General features: G+C 38.2%; 1 protein-coding gene across 2 annotated transcripts; it reads left to right on the top strand.

Moving 5' to 3' along the window:
* Positions 1-8,935: 8,935 nt before the first annotated feature.
* LOC140238489 (uncharacterized) lies at positions 8,936-20,491 on the top strand. Of its 2 annotated transcripts, none has more exons than XM_072318394.1 (9): positions 8,936-9,049; positions 11,635-11,718; positions 12,500-12,645; positions 13,596-13,724; positions 14,465-14,645; positions 15,336-15,473; positions 15,928-16,392; positions 17,057-17,131; positions 18,956-20,491. In XM_072318394.1, exons 1-9 carry the CDS (start codon positions 9,016-9,018, stop codon positions 19,018-19,020), a joined length of 1,317 nt encoding a protein of 438 aa, XP_072174495.1. In that variant the 5' UTR covers positions 8,936-9,015; the 3' UTR covers positions 19,021-20,491. The 2 variants fall into 2 exon arrangements, with proteins under 2 accessions (XP_072174495.1, XP_072174496.1); XM_072318395.1 differs by lacking the exon at positions 8,936-9,049 and adding an exon at positions 9,213-9,268.
* Positions 20,492-22,451: the final 1,960 nt, after the last annotated feature.

Below are 22,451 nucleotides of genomic sequence, written 5' to 3'. Positions count from 1 at the left end.
ACTGTCAAGTATATAGTAAAGGTATCTTTGACCCTAAATAACTCAAGTTTGTTGTTCTGTCACGCCCCTCTTCTTTCATACATGTTATCAGAACTATACATGCACCAGTACCATAAATCACTTCACTTTCTTATGTCCAGTCATGGCAGCACGAGTTAGATACAGGCGTATATCTCAAAAAGACAGGGAAAGAATCATAGAAGCATTTGAGGGCAATAATCTTGACAAATTGATGGCTAGAGCTGATCCACGAACTTTATTCCTAATGATGATTAACGCAATATAGCACCCACCAAATGAAAATAATGAAACATACAGATGAAAGAAATAATCACGATGTAAATTGAAACCGCCTTCTACCAACTAATGTCAAAACAAACTTAAAATTAATGTATCTGTGAATGAAATAATGCTATCGAACATCATAAACACATACACATATTATTTTGAAAGTACTGTTGCAAAGGTTATATCAGAATAAAGAATGAATACGAAAATATGAAATGTTATGATGCTTGCAAACAATACCTATGATAAATGAAAAAAAAAAAAAAAGGGAATAGAAGCCTAAACGTGTCTGCTAATGCAGTAAATGCGAAATTGGATGCCCAAGAATGAATTCGAATGAACGAGCGCAGCGTGTACGTGATCACGTAACTATATCATGCTAAATTGAATGAACGATTTGCGAAATGGTGCGTGTCTTACGAATTTGAACTGAAAAAGTGCTGATTCGAATGACAGATGTTAAAGGTAATTTGAATGCTCCAAAATGAATTTGAATGAAAAGATTATAAAATTGAAATACCGATCATGTCATCTAGGCTAAATCGTGCTAAATTGAATGCAGCAATTAGGAATTGGACTGAAAAAAGTGCGAAATTGGCCGGGGAAACCTATATTTGCAGAAATATTGGTAATCATCTGCACGGGGGGGGGGGGGGGGGGCGGAGAAAATATATCGCTCGTTCGCTGCTTCAGAAAAGAAGAGGCCATGATTATGAACGAACGATATCATTGTTATTAAAAACAACAACAATGATATCCTAGCAGCTGAGTAATTAGAATGTTGTTACCATTTTGATTGTCAGACAGGAATCGAACATAATGTTTAATTATAGATATAAAATACCTACTTTAGGTGACCTTGATGTTTGTTTTGATCTCATCTGGTTTTGCACGTAATGACATGCAATACACTTAATACAGCAGGTTTCCTATATTGCGTTTTTGAAATTCCTCTCTCGTGGAAAATGTCTGAAAATTATGCCATTGTTAGGCCATCGGGAAGAAGAAACGCACAGTGACCACTCACGAGGGTAATGTCAATTCAATTCATTTATTCCACATTATGCACACGCTAAATACTAGTTACTATCACTTCGAGGATAAGCTCTATGGGGCGCCAAGTGTCGCACGGTCGATTTCGTAACGAAATTGACCGTGCGACACTTGGCGCCCCATAGAGCTTATCGTCGAGGTTGAGGATCACCGTCTGAAAGTAACTATTGTTTCTTTCATCTAGTTCATTGTTGTTGCTAAACACCAAGAGAATATGAGTATAAAGGACCAAGGACAAAGCCCATATCAATAAAACATTTTAGAGATGAAAACCAGTGAATGATTTCCCGGAATGAATTGCTGGCATCAAACGCTTCACGCAAAACTTGAGAAAGTACCAGCTGCATTATTACAAATGTTTTATATCATTATCTTACGTGCTTGTTTCTGCAATTTTGTCACCATTCACAGGAAAAGAAAATACTGCTATTACAGTTGTTTCGAAAAATATAGACATTATGATTCATTAAAGTACATATATTGAGGTGACATGGTTAACGTGTATAATATCGACTCATATGAAAAATATAATTGTCGCCTATAAGGTTGTGCGTGTCTTGCAGTCTGAGTTCTGAGGCCCGAGTCCATACAACTCTCAAATTACATCTACAAGTTATTCATTTCTTATTTTTCATGTCTCCACAAACTTTGTCATATTGTGGTTGATATTTCAACTCTGCAAAGCTTCAATCGACACTAGAATATATACAGCAAAGTAAGTGATATAAGGACATTAATATTTTTTCCCTCTCTGTCTTCTTTACAAGTCCTGTCGAAACTATACCTCGGCGGCCACCTGTTTATAGTGGCAAGCCTGCCTATAACGGTCCGTCTTCATCTCCCGTAGGTGGTCGCTATAGACAGTTGTCTATATATTATTGCTGTTGATTTATACGTGAAGTAATGCCCTGCAACCAGAGGCTGCTGAAACTATTGTTTTTACGAAAGCTGCTCTGAATGCACCGTTCGTGCAAATGAAGATAACAGAGTTGAAAACACCGTTGAGTGAAATGGACAGCAGCACAGTGGCGCTGATAAAAGGAGGGAAACTCGAATCTGTGTAGTACATAAGCAGAGGGATAAAGAGGTAAAATGATGTCACTACGTTGGTATAGGTGACGAGGAGCATCGTGGCTACGCCCTTGAGGTTTGGTCGGGAACGATCCGGAAATGGCCTCGCCTCGCTGGGTTGATCATCAGTTGTATTCCGTGCACCAGGAGGAAATACGAGTCGATCACGCCTCGCTTGGCGATATGCGATGGTCATGACGTGAATGTTACAGAAGACGGCAACGGGAACTGGAAGGTAGGCGACGATTAGCATCACCAGTGTGTAGAGCGGCAAGTTTGAAGATAAATCTTGGCAGAAGGCCGTGTAAGTGATTCTCAGATGCAAAACGTCGAATGACGTGCCGATAGCCATGAACGCATCGAAGCACAGCAATAGCAGGATCCCCGCTTTTGCGCGAAACGGCGTCACGATCTTGGCGTGGTGGAGCGGCCAGACGATTGCGATGTACCGATCCAAACTCATCATGCATAAGACCGTCAACGCAGAATACGCAAGAAGCACAGTCATCATGCTAAGAGCAAGACAGCTGAGGGCTGATAATCCCCCATCAATATAAATAATACATAGATCGAGAATGCATCCTGAAACACTACTAGTCACATCAAGTAACATGAATGTTTGATACAGCAACTTCTGCGCTCCTTCGAACACACCGTCTTTGCAGATGATGACGTAGATTGTTATGGGACACACCAACAATGTTACAAGAAGGACACAGAGAGATAGCGCACCTCGAACAATGTCCGAGACCATTTTGCTGCGTCACTTCGAGACCAATATTAGCGAAAGATATCTTTTTGTGCCTTGATTGTACCGAGAGGAGGGGGCATCTTGCATGCATATACTTATGAAGCTTGTTCGTGCAGATCAAGTCCTACCATGGAGCTACTAGTAGCTCCATGGTCCTACTAACGAAAGACTGCTAAAATACAGAAAAAAAAATCCTGCCCTCTAACTCTAACGGGATGACACATCAGATAAAAGGCACAGATACAGCACACTGGTACAAGGCAGTGATCAGCGTAAGTCTATTCTGGAGTAGTAGTGGTGCCCTGAAATACTCTCCGAGTAAGCTCACCCCTTTAACAAAATAAATGTAGTACAACTGTATCTCCCTACTGTCACTTTTAAATAAAGGCCTTATTGCTTCGGCAACATCGCAGATGAATGCGCTAAAGACTGATGTCACTTGCCACAATCATGCAGACGCCGTACAACATGTTGCGCTTCCACCGTTTTCATTTATGCCCTGCCTCGCCGCCAGTTCTTCACCGTGACAGGCTACTTTTGAATAAGTCATAAGGAGTGAAATATAAACCTAAGCCACTAGGCCTGACAAAAAAGGTCGGATAGACAAGTATAGCCTACGACGATCTGATTTTATCAATTCCTTGAATCCCGCTATAGGCAATCCTTTACGCATTGATATGGTCGACACAATAATTGTGTCGAGATGGCAAGAGAGCGACGATTAACTGATAATATGATGGACAGGTTGATGACGGGATATCAAGTCCAGCTAATAACGATCGTTGAAATGACAAGAGCTCCGAAGCCGCGCGTTGCCATGGAACTTTTCTTATCTGTATCTGTGGCATTAATCATTGGTCTTCTGAATGAAGCTGAGGCTTCATCTAAATCTCAACTCTTGCAGAAAGCTTTCAAAATGCAGGCGATCCACATAACAAGTCTGACAACACTTATAGTCTGAATCATTACCGTGACTGCAAATTTTTGTTTACTGCGGGTATACATAGAACGAAAAATAGCAAAGTATTATCACTTTACTGTGTAGGTGGGTATAGGGAATCATCATATCAAATTATTTTGACATATTATTTTGAGCCATGTGACTGTGAAATATGTGACTGACTGTTGTTGTTGTTGGGTTTTTTTTAAATCTGGGAACAAGAATGAATTATCAGTCTAAGACTGAAGAGGTTGAGGGGAGGAACGGAGGAAGGAAAAGAAGGAAACTTGAATTACTCAAACCAACTGAGAGACAAACACACACTTTATGTGAGGACACACACAACTATACTCATCGACTTTAAAGGGATGGTATGATATTGGTTCAGGTGAGGATTCAGCTTTTAATTTTTTGCGAGGTACTTAGAAACAACTCTATGAAATGTAAAAGAGCACACAATTCTAAGAGTAGTTGAAAGTTTATTCGATTAAAAAAAAAAAAAAAAAATCGGTTTTGAAATGGCTAATGTGATATCCAAAAGCAAAGTAAAACAAAGCGATCCAAATAAAAGTTTGGTCCCACCTTTTATAAGGATTCCTTTGCTTTGGATATCTCGACCACTTCAAAACCAATTTTCCTCAAATAAACTTTGAATTCCTCCGAGAATTACTTGCTCTGTCATTATTTCGTGAGAAATGTCTCATTATCTCACAATAAAGTTAAAATCTTGAAGCTCCACGTCAATCAAAACCTATACCATCTCTTTAACTTCAAAAAATGGCCAAAAAAATATCGTGCACTTTCTTACAACATCCGTTTTTTCATTGGTCTTCGAAGTGTTACTAATTATGTATACTGTTTTACAAACTCTTTAAATAGGGAGATCCCACACGCACGCATGGAGTCGTAATGTGTTTCTACACTGTGCCACGCAGAATAGAAAGTGAAATAGAGCTAGATTACGTTTGATTATGCGAATCGCAATGACAATAGAAAGAGAGAGAAAGAGGGGAGGAAAGAAGGAGGGGGAGACGGAGTTGGGGTGAGAGGGATTGGGTGGAGGAGAGAGAAGAGAAAGATTTTTACCTCAAAGGACAAGTTCACCTTCTTTTCATGTGGATTGAGTGAATACTGCAATATGAGAACAACAAATCAGTGACAGTTTGATGAAAATTGGACAATCTGTTCAAAAGAACAGATTGTATCCTGCATGTCACTGCTACGCAGATGACATTTGTTTGTCGTTCACACCTGACGCACTTGCTCAGCAGCAAAGCATCACTCACAATTATGTACGTGAATGGATGCTGCAAAACAAATTCTTGCTAAATGACAGTAAGACTGAACTGGTTTTGATTGGTACATCCAAGCAAATATCTAAACTTTTTTTTTTTTTGATGGGATATCACTTGGAAGTACTGTCATAAAGTCATCTTCCATTGTTAGGAATCCTGGAGTGTGTTTTGACACACATCTGAACATGGAAGCACACATCACAATGTGTGTAAATCATCATACCATAATTATGATATACAATCTTAGACGTATCAGGAAATATTTTGATGAGAATATAGTATGAAAAATAAATGATCGTTCAAGCATGTATTGTAAGTAAACTGGATTATTGTAATGGGCTACGATATGGACTCCCTGATTCTCAAGTTGGGCGCCTGCAGCGAGTCCAAAACTCCTGCACAAGGTTCATCTGTAACAAGCCCAGGTTCTCAAGGATTACTCCTCTCTTGAAAGACTTACACTGCCTTCCGATTCGTAAACGAATATTGTTTAAGATTTTGTTGATTGAAGTCACTCATCGGTCAAGCCCCCATGCAGTTACATCTCTGAATTATTAGTATTTAAATCTCATAGACGTACTCATAATTTGCGCAGTTTCAAGGACACTCTTCTCCTACAAATTCCAACACGTAAAACAAAAGTTACTTTTTTTTGTATTTCTGTTTTTATTGAAAACTATAACATTTGCCATGAAACAAAGTACATAACTTATCATACCTGTAAAACAAAAGTAACATTTGGAGACAGAGCATTTGCCTGTGATGCTCCCAAACTCTGGAATGATCTACCATTAGAAGTACGGAAATCCCCAACTGTAGCATTTTTTTTTTAAATCACGACTTAAAACACATCTTTTCATTGAACTGTTCATTATCATCAAGCAAATCAGAAGCTTTTGCAGCGCAGAAGAATATAATCGTCTATAGGTTTTGCGCTTTATGAATTGATATATTACTCAAAAGATATGAATATTGTTGAAGTTTCAGTGCCGCCATTGCTGGAGGAGAAGACTACTGCAGTTTTTGATGTATCGTGCGTATCGAACGACATCCTTTTATTGCAACTGATTGACAAATTGCCTTACATCGAAGTAAATAAGCACTCATTTGATCAGTGTTTTAGTAGTAGCCATGATAAAAAAAAAATCATGTACATGTACTCGAGCAGGATTCGAACCAACGACCTCCTGATCTCCGGACAGGCGTCATCTCTAGACCACCGAGCTTCCGCCCAACAGCAAGTGTTGGTTCTAATCCTTATGCAACGGGTGCTGCGTAATTAATCGAATTCATGAAATTCTTCCGTCGAGGTGTTTATCTATTCAGTGCTTATTTACGTCGGTGTAGGGCAATTTGTCAATCAGTTGCAATAAAAACACCTCGACGGAAGAATTTTATGAATTCAAATAATGAAATCCTTTTATTTAAAAAACACAGATTCCCTGGACTTGTTGACTAACGTATCACGGGTATCATCATTCCGTCGCCTTTAAAGAGGCAAGTCAAGTGCTCTTTTATTATGCGAGAAAAGTGAAAATATATTGACTTTCCTTTTATTGTTATTATACCGTTCTACTATTAGCTATAATACTTGGACATCTCAAGCTGTAGGCCTATAGTCTCTCAAGATGGTGCAATTGATCGAAACTTCAAAGATTCATAACTTCGGATTGTCCTATTTTCATCAAACTTTCACTGATGTGTTCTACTAATACTGCTGCATTCGCTGAATCCACCATGTTATGATTGTGAAGGTGAATTTGCCCTTTCAAGTCCTTGACTAAAAGAACCATGAATATAAATAGGCCTACATCAAGTAAAAAAAAAACAAAAACGGGATCACAGACAGACGCCAGTTCCTGTTTAAAAGGAAAGAAATGCATTAATGAGAACACTAAAATCAATAATCTCTAATAATTGCAGGGAGGTGGAACGAGACCAACTCCCTGACAATTCCGAGGAATAATAAGTTTTAAAAATTCCAGATTGCGCTAAAATAGAAAACAGATTAGCTAGTGGGTATAGTGGCCTATCCGACATCCGGGTCCGATATAATCATGCCCAATGTCTGCCATTTTAAACAATCATCACTGGTATGACGGAGATGTCACTTCTTTGACATTTTGAATTCTTGTCCATGAAAAAACAAGGGGTCAACGTCATCCGCTTTAGGAGCCGGGTGTGACTACATAATCACAAAGCCATATGATTTGTTTGCTACAGCGCCGTGCATGAAGACACGTTTCTTTGTCATATCAATTAAATGTATTAAATGGAATATTAAACTACCTACATAAAGTAATCCTACTGCGAAATTCAACAAGTAATTTGAGGAAGTATCCTCCGATGATAGCAAAGTTAATGCTATATTTCAAGCCAAATGCAGATATTAGACAAGCGTGTATTAATTGAAAACAAAATCAAAGTAGGCCTATATATAGGCATAAGATGAAAAGGAAAATTCTGGGCCAGTTTAAAGTAGTTTTGAACAAGAAAAAAAAAGAGTAAATTCTTATAAGTAGGCCTACAACAGTAAAATTTGATCAAATTTGGATAGAATTCGGAAAGATTGTGAGTTTTTCTAATTTTTGCACATTTCGAGAATACTAATAGTTGACATGGAGACACGAATATTTAGGCCCATAAGTGAGATAATCGATGGTCGGTCATCTGGCCTCACAATTTTCCATTTGGTCGAGTACAATACAAAAACAAAAACAAAAACTGACGATAATTTTAATATTTCTGCTATCGGTATAAAAGTGTAAAGCACAGTGTTATTCCTGTAGGCTTAACTTCAAAACAATGATCAGTCAGGCATGTAGTTACGATTAAAGCCTTTATAGAGGCATAATCGTTTTTTTTTTTTTTTTTTAACAACATACATTCTATGGAATTGTCAAGATTTGAGTACAAACTATGATATGGTAAATGGGAAGCTGTGAGGCAATGACAGCACCAGCTTACTCAGTTGCATATTGATAGGACCTACGATACTGACTCTTCAAGAAACGTATTTTTTTTTTAATATTAGCGAAACTTACATATACGATTTCATAATCACCTTATTAATTTTGATTTCCTGTTGTGCATAAAGTCTAACTCTTTCTCAACAGATAAGTTTAAACTTGCCCGGAATTCTACTTTAAGAAACTGGTGAACGCCATATGGCGAACTTAAGTGTGTCATAACATTTTCGATATTTTTCCTGTCAAAATTTCAGCCTACGTCGGATCCGTCTCCTTTTTAACATTAATGTCAGAATTCAACAGCTGAGCCAAGTTCCACGCCTAGTAAGAAGTTTTCTCATGAATGCTACCATAACTTTTAGTTTTTGCATGCAGACTGGTATCCTTTAAGGAGATATCTTTGCGCCTATGGTACCTGCGTACAAAAAATAAAATATGTTAACATTCTTTACGTTGCAAGCGTGTGTTCGTCGTGTACGACGTTTACGTACTACCAGTACGCAACCCATTCGTTCACAGTCCCATCGCATCCGCACCACGACGTATTTCGACTACGTACGATAGGTTATGTATCCTGTTTTGTAGAATCTATTTCACTGAAATAATGATAGAAGAACTCGTGCACTATCACTCGAAAATTACCCTATAATGGCAGCTGGTCCGCCACAAGAAAGAAATCAAGGTAAGTGTCATTCATCGCTTTTTAAAAAGTTGTAAATGATTTGGAAATTTGAGTATGTTGAGAGACAAAAGAGCAAGACTTTTAGTCAAGTACTGAAGTAGTTCACGAAGGCAGCCGGCATACGCGGCAGTGAGCGAGTGATTAGGCGTACATGTAGGGCCAAGGGACCTCGAACAAGCTGTATGATTGCGAATGTGACTGGTCTCTAATTCGGGGTTTGTACGTATAAATTTACGCTACACGATCTCTGTCATGGCATGGGTGTCACTGACATGACAGTCGGTCAGTGTGAAATAGTGTCAAACTGCTAACGTTAGTTAAACCTTGTTTCCTAAGTATCGATCTCGATCATTATCATCGGCTGATTATGTCGTCGATGATGACACTGTGACAGCAGTGCAGGCCTGTAATTTAACTGGAGTAGATAATCAAATGAGGCTCTACAATAAGCTAAAGTCCATCAATCAATCATACATTGTAGAACAGTAGACAGAAAGATCCGTCTGTCTGGAGGAGTCTTTATTTTTTTTTTGACGTTATCGGATCGCTCTCCTCCTCCGTATAAGAGTATAAACGTTAGACAGGGGATGTGTGATTCTGTGAAGCCAGACGCAGTCTCCACAAAATAATATCCCCGGTGACCAGATACAGACCGATCTTTTGGTCAAACATTGTAGCAGCTACGCTGTACAAAACTGCAATGCCTTAAAACATGGAATTTTCGTGTGCATTTGATTTTTATTTTGCGAATTTTGCAAGAACCAAAATTTGCAAAATTAAAATGCACATGAAACTGAAAGTTCTTGGAATTGACTAGTCTACACTAACTCTAGAGTCAATATGCACCCATTAAATGTTAAGCAACGCGCGAAAATTTCATGACGCAAAAAGCCGTTGGCTCCAATTCACAAAAATGTAATGCCACGAAAATATTGTTTTTTCCAGTGTTTTGAAAAGAAAACGCACTGCTGAAGACTGTGATTTAAGGTAATAAGAATACAGTTGTAATAATAATGACAGGATCATACGTAACTGAGCTTGGTAGGACGTAGGTTAGGGCCTGCGATGTTGTGTGAAAACTTTGTCATGGACATGGTTGTATTTACGTATGTAGGCATAATGTCTAGTCTAGACATCTACAACTGTAGATCTAGTTGAAGTTGGGTTGTTTGGGATGTTTATACTAGTTATTACTAGTAAGACTCCAGGGTCCAATAGTAGTATCAGCACCCACACCAAGGTTTGACCTCCCGTGCCAAGATATTCGACCCTGTGTCCCTGTGCATAATAGGTTCTGCAGCTACATGTACATATATAACAGGCGGTCAAATTTTGGACAGCATTGCATTGTGGTTGAATTACACAGCTCCTCTACTGTTCCGAGTGTCATGTATTTAGACCAGTGGAGACTGGAGAGCACAAAATTGACAGCGTTTTCGAAAACAGATTCACTGTAAACAGCTGAAGCTATAAACATGTTTAGAGCTAGATCTTACATGTAAGTCACTCAAAGGTATATCTGAGATGACGATTGGTCTAACTTTTTGCGAGTTGGGATTTCCCAACACTTTCGTGAGGGATTAAATTCACGATCGTGGAGTGCAGTAATAGTCAGCTGAGAATAGTTTTAAAGCATGCAGGTTGCATTCGTGTCAGGATCAGAGTTAATATTTTTGTGTATTTTGAAATTTGATTTCAAGATTAGCACGTGACTCAAAAAATTCACAAAAAAGTGAATACCCCACAAAAATATGGCATCTACAGTAACAAATAATTTGAAACATTTGATTATCAAAATGGATAGGACTGCTGTAAAAGTGAAAAAAAAAAAAAAAATCTATTTCAAAGTAATCTGCAGAATGCTAGTTTGTCCCAGCACAGGTCTTTGACTTGGTATGCAAACATTATTTCACAGTGGTCATCACTCAAAAAATTCGAAACTTTCCAATGTCTTCTAATTGACTGTCATTCTATAACTCAAAAAGCCATTTCTTGCCAAAAAAGTGTACAGCTTTTAAATGTACATATACAGATTCCTATAAAATAATTTTTAGGAATCTGTACATACAGCTTGTAATCATACAGCATAGTTTTTTTTTTTTGTTTTTTTTTTCCATCTATGTCATTAGTGAAAAGCACTAGAAGTGATTCTTTGAAATTTATAGACATTGACTTTTCATGTACACACTAGATTACCATTTGGTCAATGTGAATTGCAACCAATAAGGCCTGTTGCAACAGTCCCACATATCCATATTCGTGTTTTCACAATTTGGTGTGCATTTGATCTTACCCAACTGGACCTATTTTGGGGCTAATAATGGTATATGATTTTTACCATTAAATAGCATTTTCTTCCATGCAATAAATGATACACAGAAATAAGTGTGCTTAGCCATTAATTTAAAGAAAACATGTCAGAAAACTGTGGGTTTATTCCTTGAAAATACATTTTTCATCTTCTGGACCCTCCTGGGGCTGTAGATATAAAATGCACAATTATAGTACAATGTATTACCATGCTTTGTCAGTTATTTCAGTTGTATTGCTCCATCCTTTCTATTCCTGAAATTTTCTCCCTACAGATGCAACTGTGTACGTGGGAGGTTTGGATGAGAAGGTGACAGAGGCACTACTATGGGAACTGTTCTTGCAGGCGGGACCTGTGGGTGAGTGTGCAGCTCAGAAAATGTGGCCAATGAAATACCATTTGGTCGACACTGCACTGCAGTGGCCAATCAAGGCAACAGAACAAATTTTTTTTATGCGTCTTCCCATATGAATTAGCATCTTTACTATTCAAAATTGATAATTTCTTCTTTTTATTTTAATGACAAAGAAGCCACTGTGGATTTCTGACCAGACTGTGTTTGAATACATTAATATCTATTGACATTTCAACAGCTCTAATCATATCTTTTGATCCAGCTTATATATCTTTTGTTGTTTTTTTAACCATGCAAAGTTGAGTTTTAGTCAATTTGCACCAGTATTTGGCACTTCACAATTTTTGTGTTTGAAGAGAATTTAATTAAATGCACTTGATTTGAATGCAATGTAGATAATGAAGGAGAGATTTAAAAGTTGGAGGTAAAGAAAGAGAGAGGGAGAGAGAGAGAGAGAGAGAGAGAGAGAGAGAGAGATAAATAAACATGTTTAGAAAGTTGGTGTGAGCCTGGATATAGCAAGGGTCTAGATTTACAACTTTGTATAACAGTCTTTGATATCATACATACAATGTAAACATTTGACACTTGATAATTCTTTTGAAATCTTTTCCAAAGATGTCACAGTGTAGTAATGCCATAACATGCTTTAGACTGCAGACCAGTGAAATCAGAAATCAGAACACTGGGGATATGAAGAAGCGTCAAATTGCCGTCTCCCACGATTTTGAAAGACCTTTAAAAGTTTGAATTCTTGAGTGTGTTTGTTTGTTTTTTTTTCCAGTGAACACCCACATGCCCAAAGATCGGGTGACCCAGGCTCACCAGGGCTATGGCTTTGTGGAGTTCATGGGGGAGGAGGATGCTGATTATGCCATCAAGGTTCTGAACATGATCAAGCTCTATGGCAAGCCTGTCAGAGTCAACAAGGTGAGCGAGCCCAGTTCTGTCTCTGCTCCAAAGTCTGCTTGTTTGAAACTCTCTGTTTTTGCTGAAGGGAAAATGTACCTCACAGGAAGCACTGTCCCAATGTGGTATCAATAGAGAAGAGGTGTACAAGTTTGAGCAAAAGAACAGAAAAAATAAAACATGTTAAGAAAGTTATAGAACAGAAAAAAAAAATATGTTAAGAAAGTTATAAAACAGAAAAAAAAAAACATGTTAAGAAAGTTATGTAACTACAGGGTAATTTGGGGTTATAATGATTATCTGAAATTCTGACAGTTACCTTGTTTTATCAGGTTTCTCGCTATTATCAGGATACAAAAACAACGAAATATAAACATCACCTTGTTATTATTAGAGGGTTTTGTAGAGCTGACCTCTTAAAAGTGAGTTTTTTACTGCAGAACCAGTAGTTGGTGTGTCTGTAAATGTATTAAATATGGCATCCCATGAGAACTCAACCAATTGCAGCTTCTCTGCAGTGGTCCTGAATATGCTTTGTGTGAAATTGCGATGATTTCATTTTAATACATTGTAAGGAAATTTCTCTGCAGTTCTTCGCCCTGTAAGAATATCTCAAAATATGGCTGGACAGATACTGTTGATGCCCTGTGGCCTAAATGAGTAGTCTAGAATTTGAGGCGTCCATGTAGGAAGGAATAGATAATTCTCAAGACTCAAAACAAACAGTCTCCCTCGTCTGCCCTCTTCGTCTTAGTTGAGTATCATAGCTTCCTTTTATTTCTGTGTAAGAGACACCCTCCCTTTCTGTTGATAAGTAGTGCATTTATAATCCACAACAGTGATTTTGTTTAGTTTTTTTTTTTTTTTTTTTGGGGGGGGGGCATAATTTTATTTGATCCTTTTGATATATCATTGAATAATGTGATGTAATTTTATTGAAATCCTATCCTGATTTTACATTGTCGTTGCAGGCCTCAGCTCACCAGAAGAACCTCGATGTTGGTGCCAACATATTTATTGGAAATCTTGATCCTGAAATTGATGAAAAGCTTCTCTATGACACATTCAGTGCCTTTGGGGTGATCTTACAAACACCAAAGGTAATGACCTTGCCTAAATCCTGATTATGTGTAATCATACTCATTAACAAAAATCGCAGGTGACTTTAATTTGAAATAATTCTTTTTCTCTTTTGATTACATAAAAAAACAGAAACAAAGTAAAAGAAAAGAAAAGCAGAAGCTGCAAAGCAGTTAATGCATGTTATTTGTCTTTTCACATATTTATGGAGACCCATAAATCTGACCATAAAAAAACAAAAACATGTACATATTTGTAATGAAGACATTTTGTAACTGTGAAAGCATGTCAGTGGATAACTCGTTCACTTGTTCTTGTGTAATCCTGTTCTTACACGTGTAAATTTACCTAATATAGTTTAGATTTTGTGTGTTCACAGTCATGTACATCAATAATACTTTGAGCCAGAATGTAAGAATAGATATATTTGCACTAAAAAATATTTGTAGGATTTGTGTGTCGGGTGGGGGGGGGGGGGGGGGGAATTGTACGGGGAACTTTGATTTTTCAGTGCATGTATGGCCATGGTCAGTAACTCCTTTTTACAGCTTAGCTAGAAAGAGCTTTGGGGAGGGTTTTTTTATCCAACTTTTTTCCTCCAGCTTCAGTACCATTTGCATCTAGGAAAGGGGTCCACATGTTCAAAAAGAGAAAATAACAAATACAACAGGTAAGATAATGTGAAAGAAAAAGAATCACCATACTAACAGCTTTGATATCACAGCCTACATGATGTCCCATTGTTCTGTCATTCCTGCAGATTATGAGGGACGTGGAGTCGGGCAACTCGAAGGGCTACGCCTTCATCAACTTTGCCAGCTTTGAGGCTTCCGATGCGGCCATCGAGGCCATGAATGGGCAGTACTTGTGCAACCGCGCCATCACGATATCGTACGCGTTCAAGAAGGATTCGAGAGGAGAGAGACATGGATCTGCGGCAGGTAAGCTTGAAATTTTTGCTATGTAAAACGGAGAGCACCATCGTTGAAGTAACAGTCAGGAATATGTTTCTGTGTATGCAGTGATGCAGTAATTGTGGGAGGAATTTCCGTGATGAGTACGTCAGTTAAAACTGTCTTAGCTAAAGATTACTTCGAAGATTCAGATCATGCAAGTTGTGTGAAATTTGATGTGACATTAGACAAGGGTCCAAGTAATGTTCAAATTTAATTCACCACTTGACATTTTTATGACAGAACCTATAAAACACTGATATATGATTTCATTCTGAAAGACATTTACATACATAAACCCTTTTTCTCTTTTTCCTTATAACTGCACCAACCAAAGTAATTAATAAACTCGCTTATCTTTTTTAATATTTAAAATCATACAAGATATGAAAACTTTTTGCCCTAATGAGCTTATGATGTTGTCATAATCAATATGAATGTGAGTTCAAATAATGACAACAATAATGAAAATCATTACAGTACCAACAGTAGTAATCTGATAACAACAATGATATCATTCATTATTATTAGAGGTAGTGGTAACTAACATATTTATGATAATTTAGATGAGAATAATATTGGTAAGCATCATCATCTTCATGGTTATCATTTATAAGAGTTGGTTTACAGGTGTAGTTTTTCTTGAAATTAAGTTCTGTGACCTTTTTGTCTTTCCAGAGCGTCTCCTTGCTGCACAGAATCCACTCTCTCAAGCTGACAGGCCTCATCAATTATTCGCTGATGCTCCGCCTACATCTCAGCCTTCAGCCAATGGCATGCCTCCACTTGGACAGGCCCCGCCTCCTCCCCCTTCAGGTAGTTGAGGTTTTGTCTATATAGTATATTTCTCAAGTTTGCATCATACAGTACACTCCCGTTATAACGAACATGGTTATAATGAAATTACGGTTACAACGAAGTAAAAATTAAAGCCGCATCATTATCCACTCTATGTCTTTTATTGATTATTTCTTCAGTTATAAAGAAATTTTGATATAATGAAAGAAAACTGCCAGTCGCGAGGACTTTTGTTAAAACAGGAGTCCACTGTAGTACGTAGTATGCAAATGCACGTATAGGCTTTGTGTGAATTAGTTTATACCTGTATGAATTGTGATTAATCTTTGAAGTGCAATGTCAAAGTGTGATGGCAAGAGTTGTGGATTATATGAATGTGCTTATGCGTAAACCATGACATTTATATAGGATAAAGCATATGCTATTATCACTTTATTTTCCTCCCATTTTCTTCTGCCTATTTTTGTTGCAGCATCAAATGCAGGGCCAGGGACTACTCCCTCGTCATCGACGATAACCAACGTCCCCGTCCCTCCACCCTTCCCCATGCCGCCGGGCATGATACCGCCCGGTATGCCCCCACCAGGCTTACCCCTGCCCGGCATGCCGCCCCCTATTCCTCCACCCGGTCTACCTCCTCCGCCCCTTCAACCACCTCCTGTTCCGCCTCCCGCCGGCATGCCCCCTCCGCAGTCCGGTCCGGGAGGCATGCCTCCCCCTCCCACGGGGCCACCGGGTGGGGGGATGCTTCCTCCACCACCTGTGCCGCCGCCCGACATGCGGGGGCCTCCTCCTCCGCCCATGATGCGGCCGCCGGGGCCCATGGGGGACAGGGGACCATTCCCGCCACCTCCACACATGAGACCACCCCCCATGGGAGGCCCCCCACTCCCCGGTGGACCACCCGACAGATTCCCGCCCAGGATGGGTCCACCAGGTATGACACCATCATACTCTTTCTCCTTATTTTGCAGAACTCTTGTCACAAAAAAAAAATATATATATATATTTCTAACATAAATTCTTTATCAATCCAAAACAAGTTGTGACTTGTTTATTCTAGGTGCTCTGCACTAGAGGTGTTACTGCTTTGCCTTTGTAAGAGCTTAGATGAACTCTGATTATAAAAGAAGTGGTCTGTACAAACAAATCTTGCTCAGAGAATACAATACCTGAGTGCATAGAGTCTGTTCTTTTCTGTCGAGTTTACAACTCGGGATTGATGTTCAACTTCTACCTATCTCTGACAGTTCAAGGAATTTAGAGAACATTGACGATTTGGTCTGTATGATGATCAGTTCATGTCTAGAATATATGATATTCATTTATATTTAGGCATGTGTCATGTAAAAAAAAGAATGTGTCCTGAAAATTGTGTCATATGTTGATTTTCTAGTTATAATTAGGAATATTTATTGTGTTGTATGAATAGGCTGTAATGTGTCTGAATTTAGATTATATCAGAATCAGAAAAATGTTTGAGACAACAAGAATGGAAAAGTTCCTAGGTGTCACAAGTTCAAAAAATGTAGACCTTCAGTGACACTAACCTCCCATGTTTGATATTGTTTTCCAATCTCTGTTCCAATCCGTGGTATCAGGACCTCCAGACAGGTTTATGGGGCCCAGGGGTCCTCCTCCACCATTCCGTGGCCCCCCAAGAGGCCCTCCCTTTGGTGAGTGTGAATTTTATGCATTTATATATTTGTTAGGGCCTTTACAAAACCACTCTGACTTGTAAGTTCAAGAAAAAAATGTGTTGTCTGTACATCTGATGCATATACATGTTGTCTAGTTTAGCTCTTTGCATCCCACTTTCATGTGTTCAGTCATACAGGGAAACTCTCGTACGACAAGCTCACTTATAATGAGATACCGCTTTAAAGGGACTGTACAGTACTGGTTGAGGAGGGGATTCTTGTTTTGAACATTCCTAAGTGAGATAATGAGAATCCTCTTATGTGAAAGAGCATGTAATTTTAAGAAGGATTCAACGTTTATTTGATGAAAATCGTTTTTCAAATGGCTGAGATATCCAAAAAAGTGATATAATAAAAGGCGACTGGCCACGCCTTTTATTAGGATCTCTTTGTTTCACCTTGTTTTTGGATATCTCAGCCATTTCAAAACCAATTTTCATCAAATAAACTTTTGATACCCCTTAAAATTGCCTGATCTTTGACATCTCATAGAGTGGTTTCCGAATATCTCGCAAAACGTTATAAGCTAATTCCTCACCTCGACCAGAACTGTACACACCCTTTAAATGAGGTGAATTCAGCAGTTCCAATTTTCCAATTGCCGTATTTAGCATGTCCTCTTTTTTTTTTTATTATATGCACAAGGTACCAATTATGATGAGGTGAAATGTGTGGTCTTGGGGACCTCATTGTTATTCTGTTTCCATGTACACTGAACAGATATGATATTGCATGGCTGACAGTGTTCAGTAATCCTGATAACAGAGCTACCAAGTCTCACGCATTCTGCGTGAGACTCAAGCATTTAGGGCCTGTCTCACGATCTCACGCAGGGCACCCATTTTTCTCACGCATCGGGTGAAGTCTGCAATTTGTGCCAAAAATAAGGAGTATAGCTCAAAGGATTCAAGTGATAGTTGCAATTGAAGGTATATTTCCCTTTTGTCTTTCAAAATTAGTAAAAAATAGTCACTTAAGTATGCACCAGATCGCATCATTAAGAGCTAAAAATTCAAAAAAGCTCCCTACCATGGGAGGGGTGACATCCTCCTCGTTCGCGCGCGCATGCGCGCGAGCGCCAAAACGCTAAGTCATGAAAATCTCACTCATAAAAGTTTTTTGAACTTGGCATCTCTGTGATAATGATGACGGCCATCATGCAATTCACTCGCTTTAGGTATAACTTAATCATGCCCTCTTGTATTGTTTCTGACTTATGCCAGATTAGACATAGGTTTTTAACATTTTAGCACAATTTCCTCCCTGATTGACGCCTTGTCTGCACTGCTGTCAATATTTTATACAGTCTGCTGTAAAAGCTGTTATTTTTTGCAAATTTCATGGATTTCTGTTGTGGCCATGACTTTAAAAACACATGAAAATATCGCCACCTGATCTTGAACGCATTAAATTTGTGGTGCAAGAATATCAGTGTTCTCACTTTGGGGCAGTTGGCGCCTCCTGACCTGGGGTGAGAAACATATGACCATGGCTGGCTGGATATGTGCATGCTAGTGTGTGTGTAGCATTACTCACATCCCTCCTTATCAACAAACCTCAATTGCGAGAGAGTGCAGTGATCATGGTTGCAGAAAGTTTGTGGAGTAAACAGACAGGCATTGGTGCACTTATGATAGCCTCGGTGTCTAATCGGTAAAGGAACATCTTGAGAAAATGTCTGTGACTTCATGTAATCACAAAAATATCTGTATGCAAAATTGACAGCTTTTACAGTTAGTGAAACTTTCTATGGTGTTTTGATCTGTACCATTAACCTCGCCCCTGTCTCCTTCCCTGTAGGACCCCCTCGTGGGCCACCGAGAGGTCCCCCAAGAGGTATGCCGCCCCGTGGACCAAGGTACTAAACCCATCACACACTGGAACCAGAACACCGCCAATCCAGTCCCATCGGCGAGCAAAACCAAAATTGATGGGGATGGGTTCATTCAAACCAAGAGAGCCAAACATGGACTCCATGACAAGAGGAAGGAATGTTGGAAAAGACTCTGTTTTTAGCCTTGTTTACATGAAAAACACTGGAAATGTGACTATTGTTTTCTTCCTTTCAGACAACAATAAGATGACCCCTATGTTGAGCAATGATAACACCACCAAGAATAATGCCAACACTCTAAACTGATGTCTATCGCCTTTTTTGTCATACCCATGGATTATAGTAAACATTGAAGAAATCCAGGAAGTCAGCAGAATAAAAAAAAGTCCTGAATTTTCTTTTAATTTATGAGTTAATTTTACTTACTTTCAGGCAAATCAACAGATTTCTTAGTTGGAGAATACTGGTAGACTACAAGTTTGTTCACTTTTTTTTTTTTTCACAAACCTTATTGTTACAACCTCCCATGATTTGAACATGGGGCTAAATCAGCGCTCACAGTAATCAGTTCTAAAGAGCAGTTAGCGACAGTTTCTATGTACAATTAATGCTGTGTTCATGACTACAGTTAGGCAATTACCGACCAATCATCTGTGTACGCAATTCAGGGTTGCTGTGGTAACTGCAATTTTGTGATAAAGAACATCTTCACGAAATGGGCCTTTGGTCCATGTGACATTGAAAATACCGCACTCACCATTACATTTTACCGTTATTGAAGCTGTCACCATGGCAACACATACCTATCGTCCAGACCGATTGGCAGGTGACAAGGTCATTACAATTAAGAACACAATTACAATAATATGAATGTTCAATAGAATCAACCATGAATTTTTTCTATGTCAGGAATCAATGTTAAAGGGATGGTATAGTTTTAGTTGAGATGGGGCTTCAGGTTTCCAGTTTTGTTTTTTTGGTGAAATAATGAGAAACCTCTTAGGAAATATGAAAGAACATATTATTCTGAGATGGATTTAAAGTTATTTTGGTGAAATTGGTTTTGAAATGGCTGAGATATCCAAATAGGGATCCTAATGAAAGGTGGGACCCACCTTTTATTAGAATCTCTTTGATTTACTTTGTTTTTGGTTGTCTCAGCCATTTCATGACCAATTTTCATCAGATAAACTAAGCTTACTCTTCATCTCAACCTATACTATACCATGTTGCATGTTATATGTAATCCAGATGTGTTAATACATTGTACTGGCCTCAACTTTTTTTCTTTTCTGGTTTTTTTTTTTTCACAGTTACAAAGTTCATGACATGATTGTGATTGGATGATTTTTCATAGGCGGGGTTGGGATGCAAAGACATTGGTGGAGCTCAGTGAATGGATTACCATATTACCTTGTATTATAATACAGTTTGATTGTTTGAATATGATGTTCCCTCTTTTTCTGACAAAATGAATAAAAAGCTTGTAAATACTGTAAAAATACTGTCTTGCCTGCCTTTTTTTTTTTTTTTTTTTTTCAAATGGGTCTCATGTATATCCATTGTCCCCGTAAAACAGTACATCTCAACCAGTGGGCTGCAAAACTGTCGGGTGGACTGCAATTTCGACCAAAAATGAAATACTCTAGTAAAGAAGATATGCATTTGTAAAAAAAATTGCAGGAGCCAAAGTGGGCAGCGGTGGAGAAGCGTGGTCTAAGTACAGTATCAACTTGAATATGAATACAGTTTGATACTCCAAACTTAAGACAGCAAAGACATGGTAAGGGGATCATGAGATCCTCTTAACCTAGCTGTACAAGAAGGCATGGAGTATAATTACCCATCAGCGTTTGCTGAAAAGTATCTTGGTAATAGGTCACGGGAGTGTGCTGTGGACACTCTTCATGTTGCACTTTGCATGTCATTTTGATTGTCAAATACTCGTGTAACCAGGAAAAACCCCCAAACAATACCTTACAATCTGGTCACCAATGGTAACATAGCATATGTAGGGCTTTGTCAAACAAACACACACACACACACACACACACACACACACACCCCTTCCGTCAGTTTTCGGGAATAGGTGTGAAGGGATATAAATCATTGGCGAGGAAAAACAGCATAATATACATGTAATACAATTATGCAATTATATGTATACAGTCATGTATATATATATATGCACAGAGAAAGAGAGATGTATATATCATCGAAATTTGGTAATAAATTCATTCATATATATATTTATATAATATCCCTCCCTATTTGTCTCTTTACTAGTATCTCTAGTGGAATCATCAAGTTTCTCACACATACAACAAAGATGGACATGATGACATCATGGTCACATGAACATAAGTGAAAAATAGGTGGGAAAGCTAAGTGTTATATCGACGTATCTACCACATTCTGTCATGAAAAAAAAAATGCAGTTATATCTTCATCTTTCTCTTTCTCTTTCTCTATAATAAGTCTCCCTCTCTCCCTATCTCTCAAGTAGAATTACCAACCTATTCATTCATCAGAAAGGAACATGACGCAGGTGACATAACGGTCACAACTGTAGTGACGTTTTCAATACGCCCATGGAACAACACTTGATATTAAAGGCATTGTTTACCATTTGCAGTTGGAACAAAAACCCAACTTTATTGTTTCAAAATAATTCTAAAATACGAGTTCAGGATAGAGACAACCAGTGTAAAAAAGTTCGCCAGTATAATCAATGTTGAATATTTTTAGATATATAAAATATGAACAATAGTTATAATAAGACTAAATAAAATCAGACCGTCTACAGTTACGGTTTATTGGGGAAAAAAGTGATATCTCCTTATATTTTATGCTTTTTTGCAAAATTTTTATACGCTACAATGTTTTGTGATACAACTGACCTACACTGTATGCATCAAATGTGATAACTCAAACATTTTTAAATCACTGCTCTCAATTGTAAATAGTACCTTTAAATCACTGACCTTCAAATTGCTTAGGCTTGCTTCTCTTGTTTTGCCTATGTCTTACCTTGTTCAAATTTTGTTCAGTTTCTTATTGTCTCATTATGTAACTTTGCATCATAATTTTTAGTGAAGTAAGTTCTCCAATCATCTTGGGGAAAACTATATTTTCAATACCTGAGTTATTTACAGGCAACCCCATCCAAGTCGGGAAATGTAAGTCAAATACATGTAGAACAACATTGAGTAAAATGAATGATAATGAAATTGTAGTTGAAATTGTTTAGGTCTTTTTGTAAAGTCAAAAATGTGGTATTCAATGGCAGATGCAAGATAGATGCATGATTATCATAAACACAAGGTGTCCATGCTCTCGAAGAAAATAAAGTTAATGCCAATTGATCATTTTCGTCAGACATACAATTTGACATCAGTTAGTATATAAATGCACCTGTCAATTCTACACGCTTGTGGAACTCAGTTTCAATTGTATTTCACA

This window comes from Diadema setosum, chromosome 15, assembly GCF_964275005.1.
Source record: "Diadema setosum chromosome 15, eeDiaSeto1, whole genome shotgun sequence".
Classification (NCBI taxonomy): domain Eukaryota; kingdom Metazoa; phylum Echinodermata; class Echinoidea; order Diadematoida; family Diadematidae; genus Diadema; species Diadema setosum.
Note: the sequence above shows the minus strand (reverse complement) of the source record. Positions and strands in the feature narration are given on the sequence as shown.

What these genes read in the sequence shown, in the direction of transcription:
- LOC140238489 (XM_072318394.1), top strand. Translation starts at nt 9,016, where the DNA reads ATGGCAGCTGGTCCGCCACAAGAAAGAAATCAAG. An exon ending in AGCCTGTCAGAGTCAACAAG is followed by an intron (nt 12,646 to 13,595) that starts GTGAGCGAGCCC and finishes TTGTCGTTGCAG; the next exon opens with GCCTCAGCTCACCAGAAGAA. An exon ending in CCCGCCTCCTCCCCCTTCAG is followed by an intron (nt 15,474 to 15,927) that starts GTAGTTGAGGTT and finishes TTTTTGTTGCAG; the next exon opens with CATCAAATGCAGGGCCAGGG.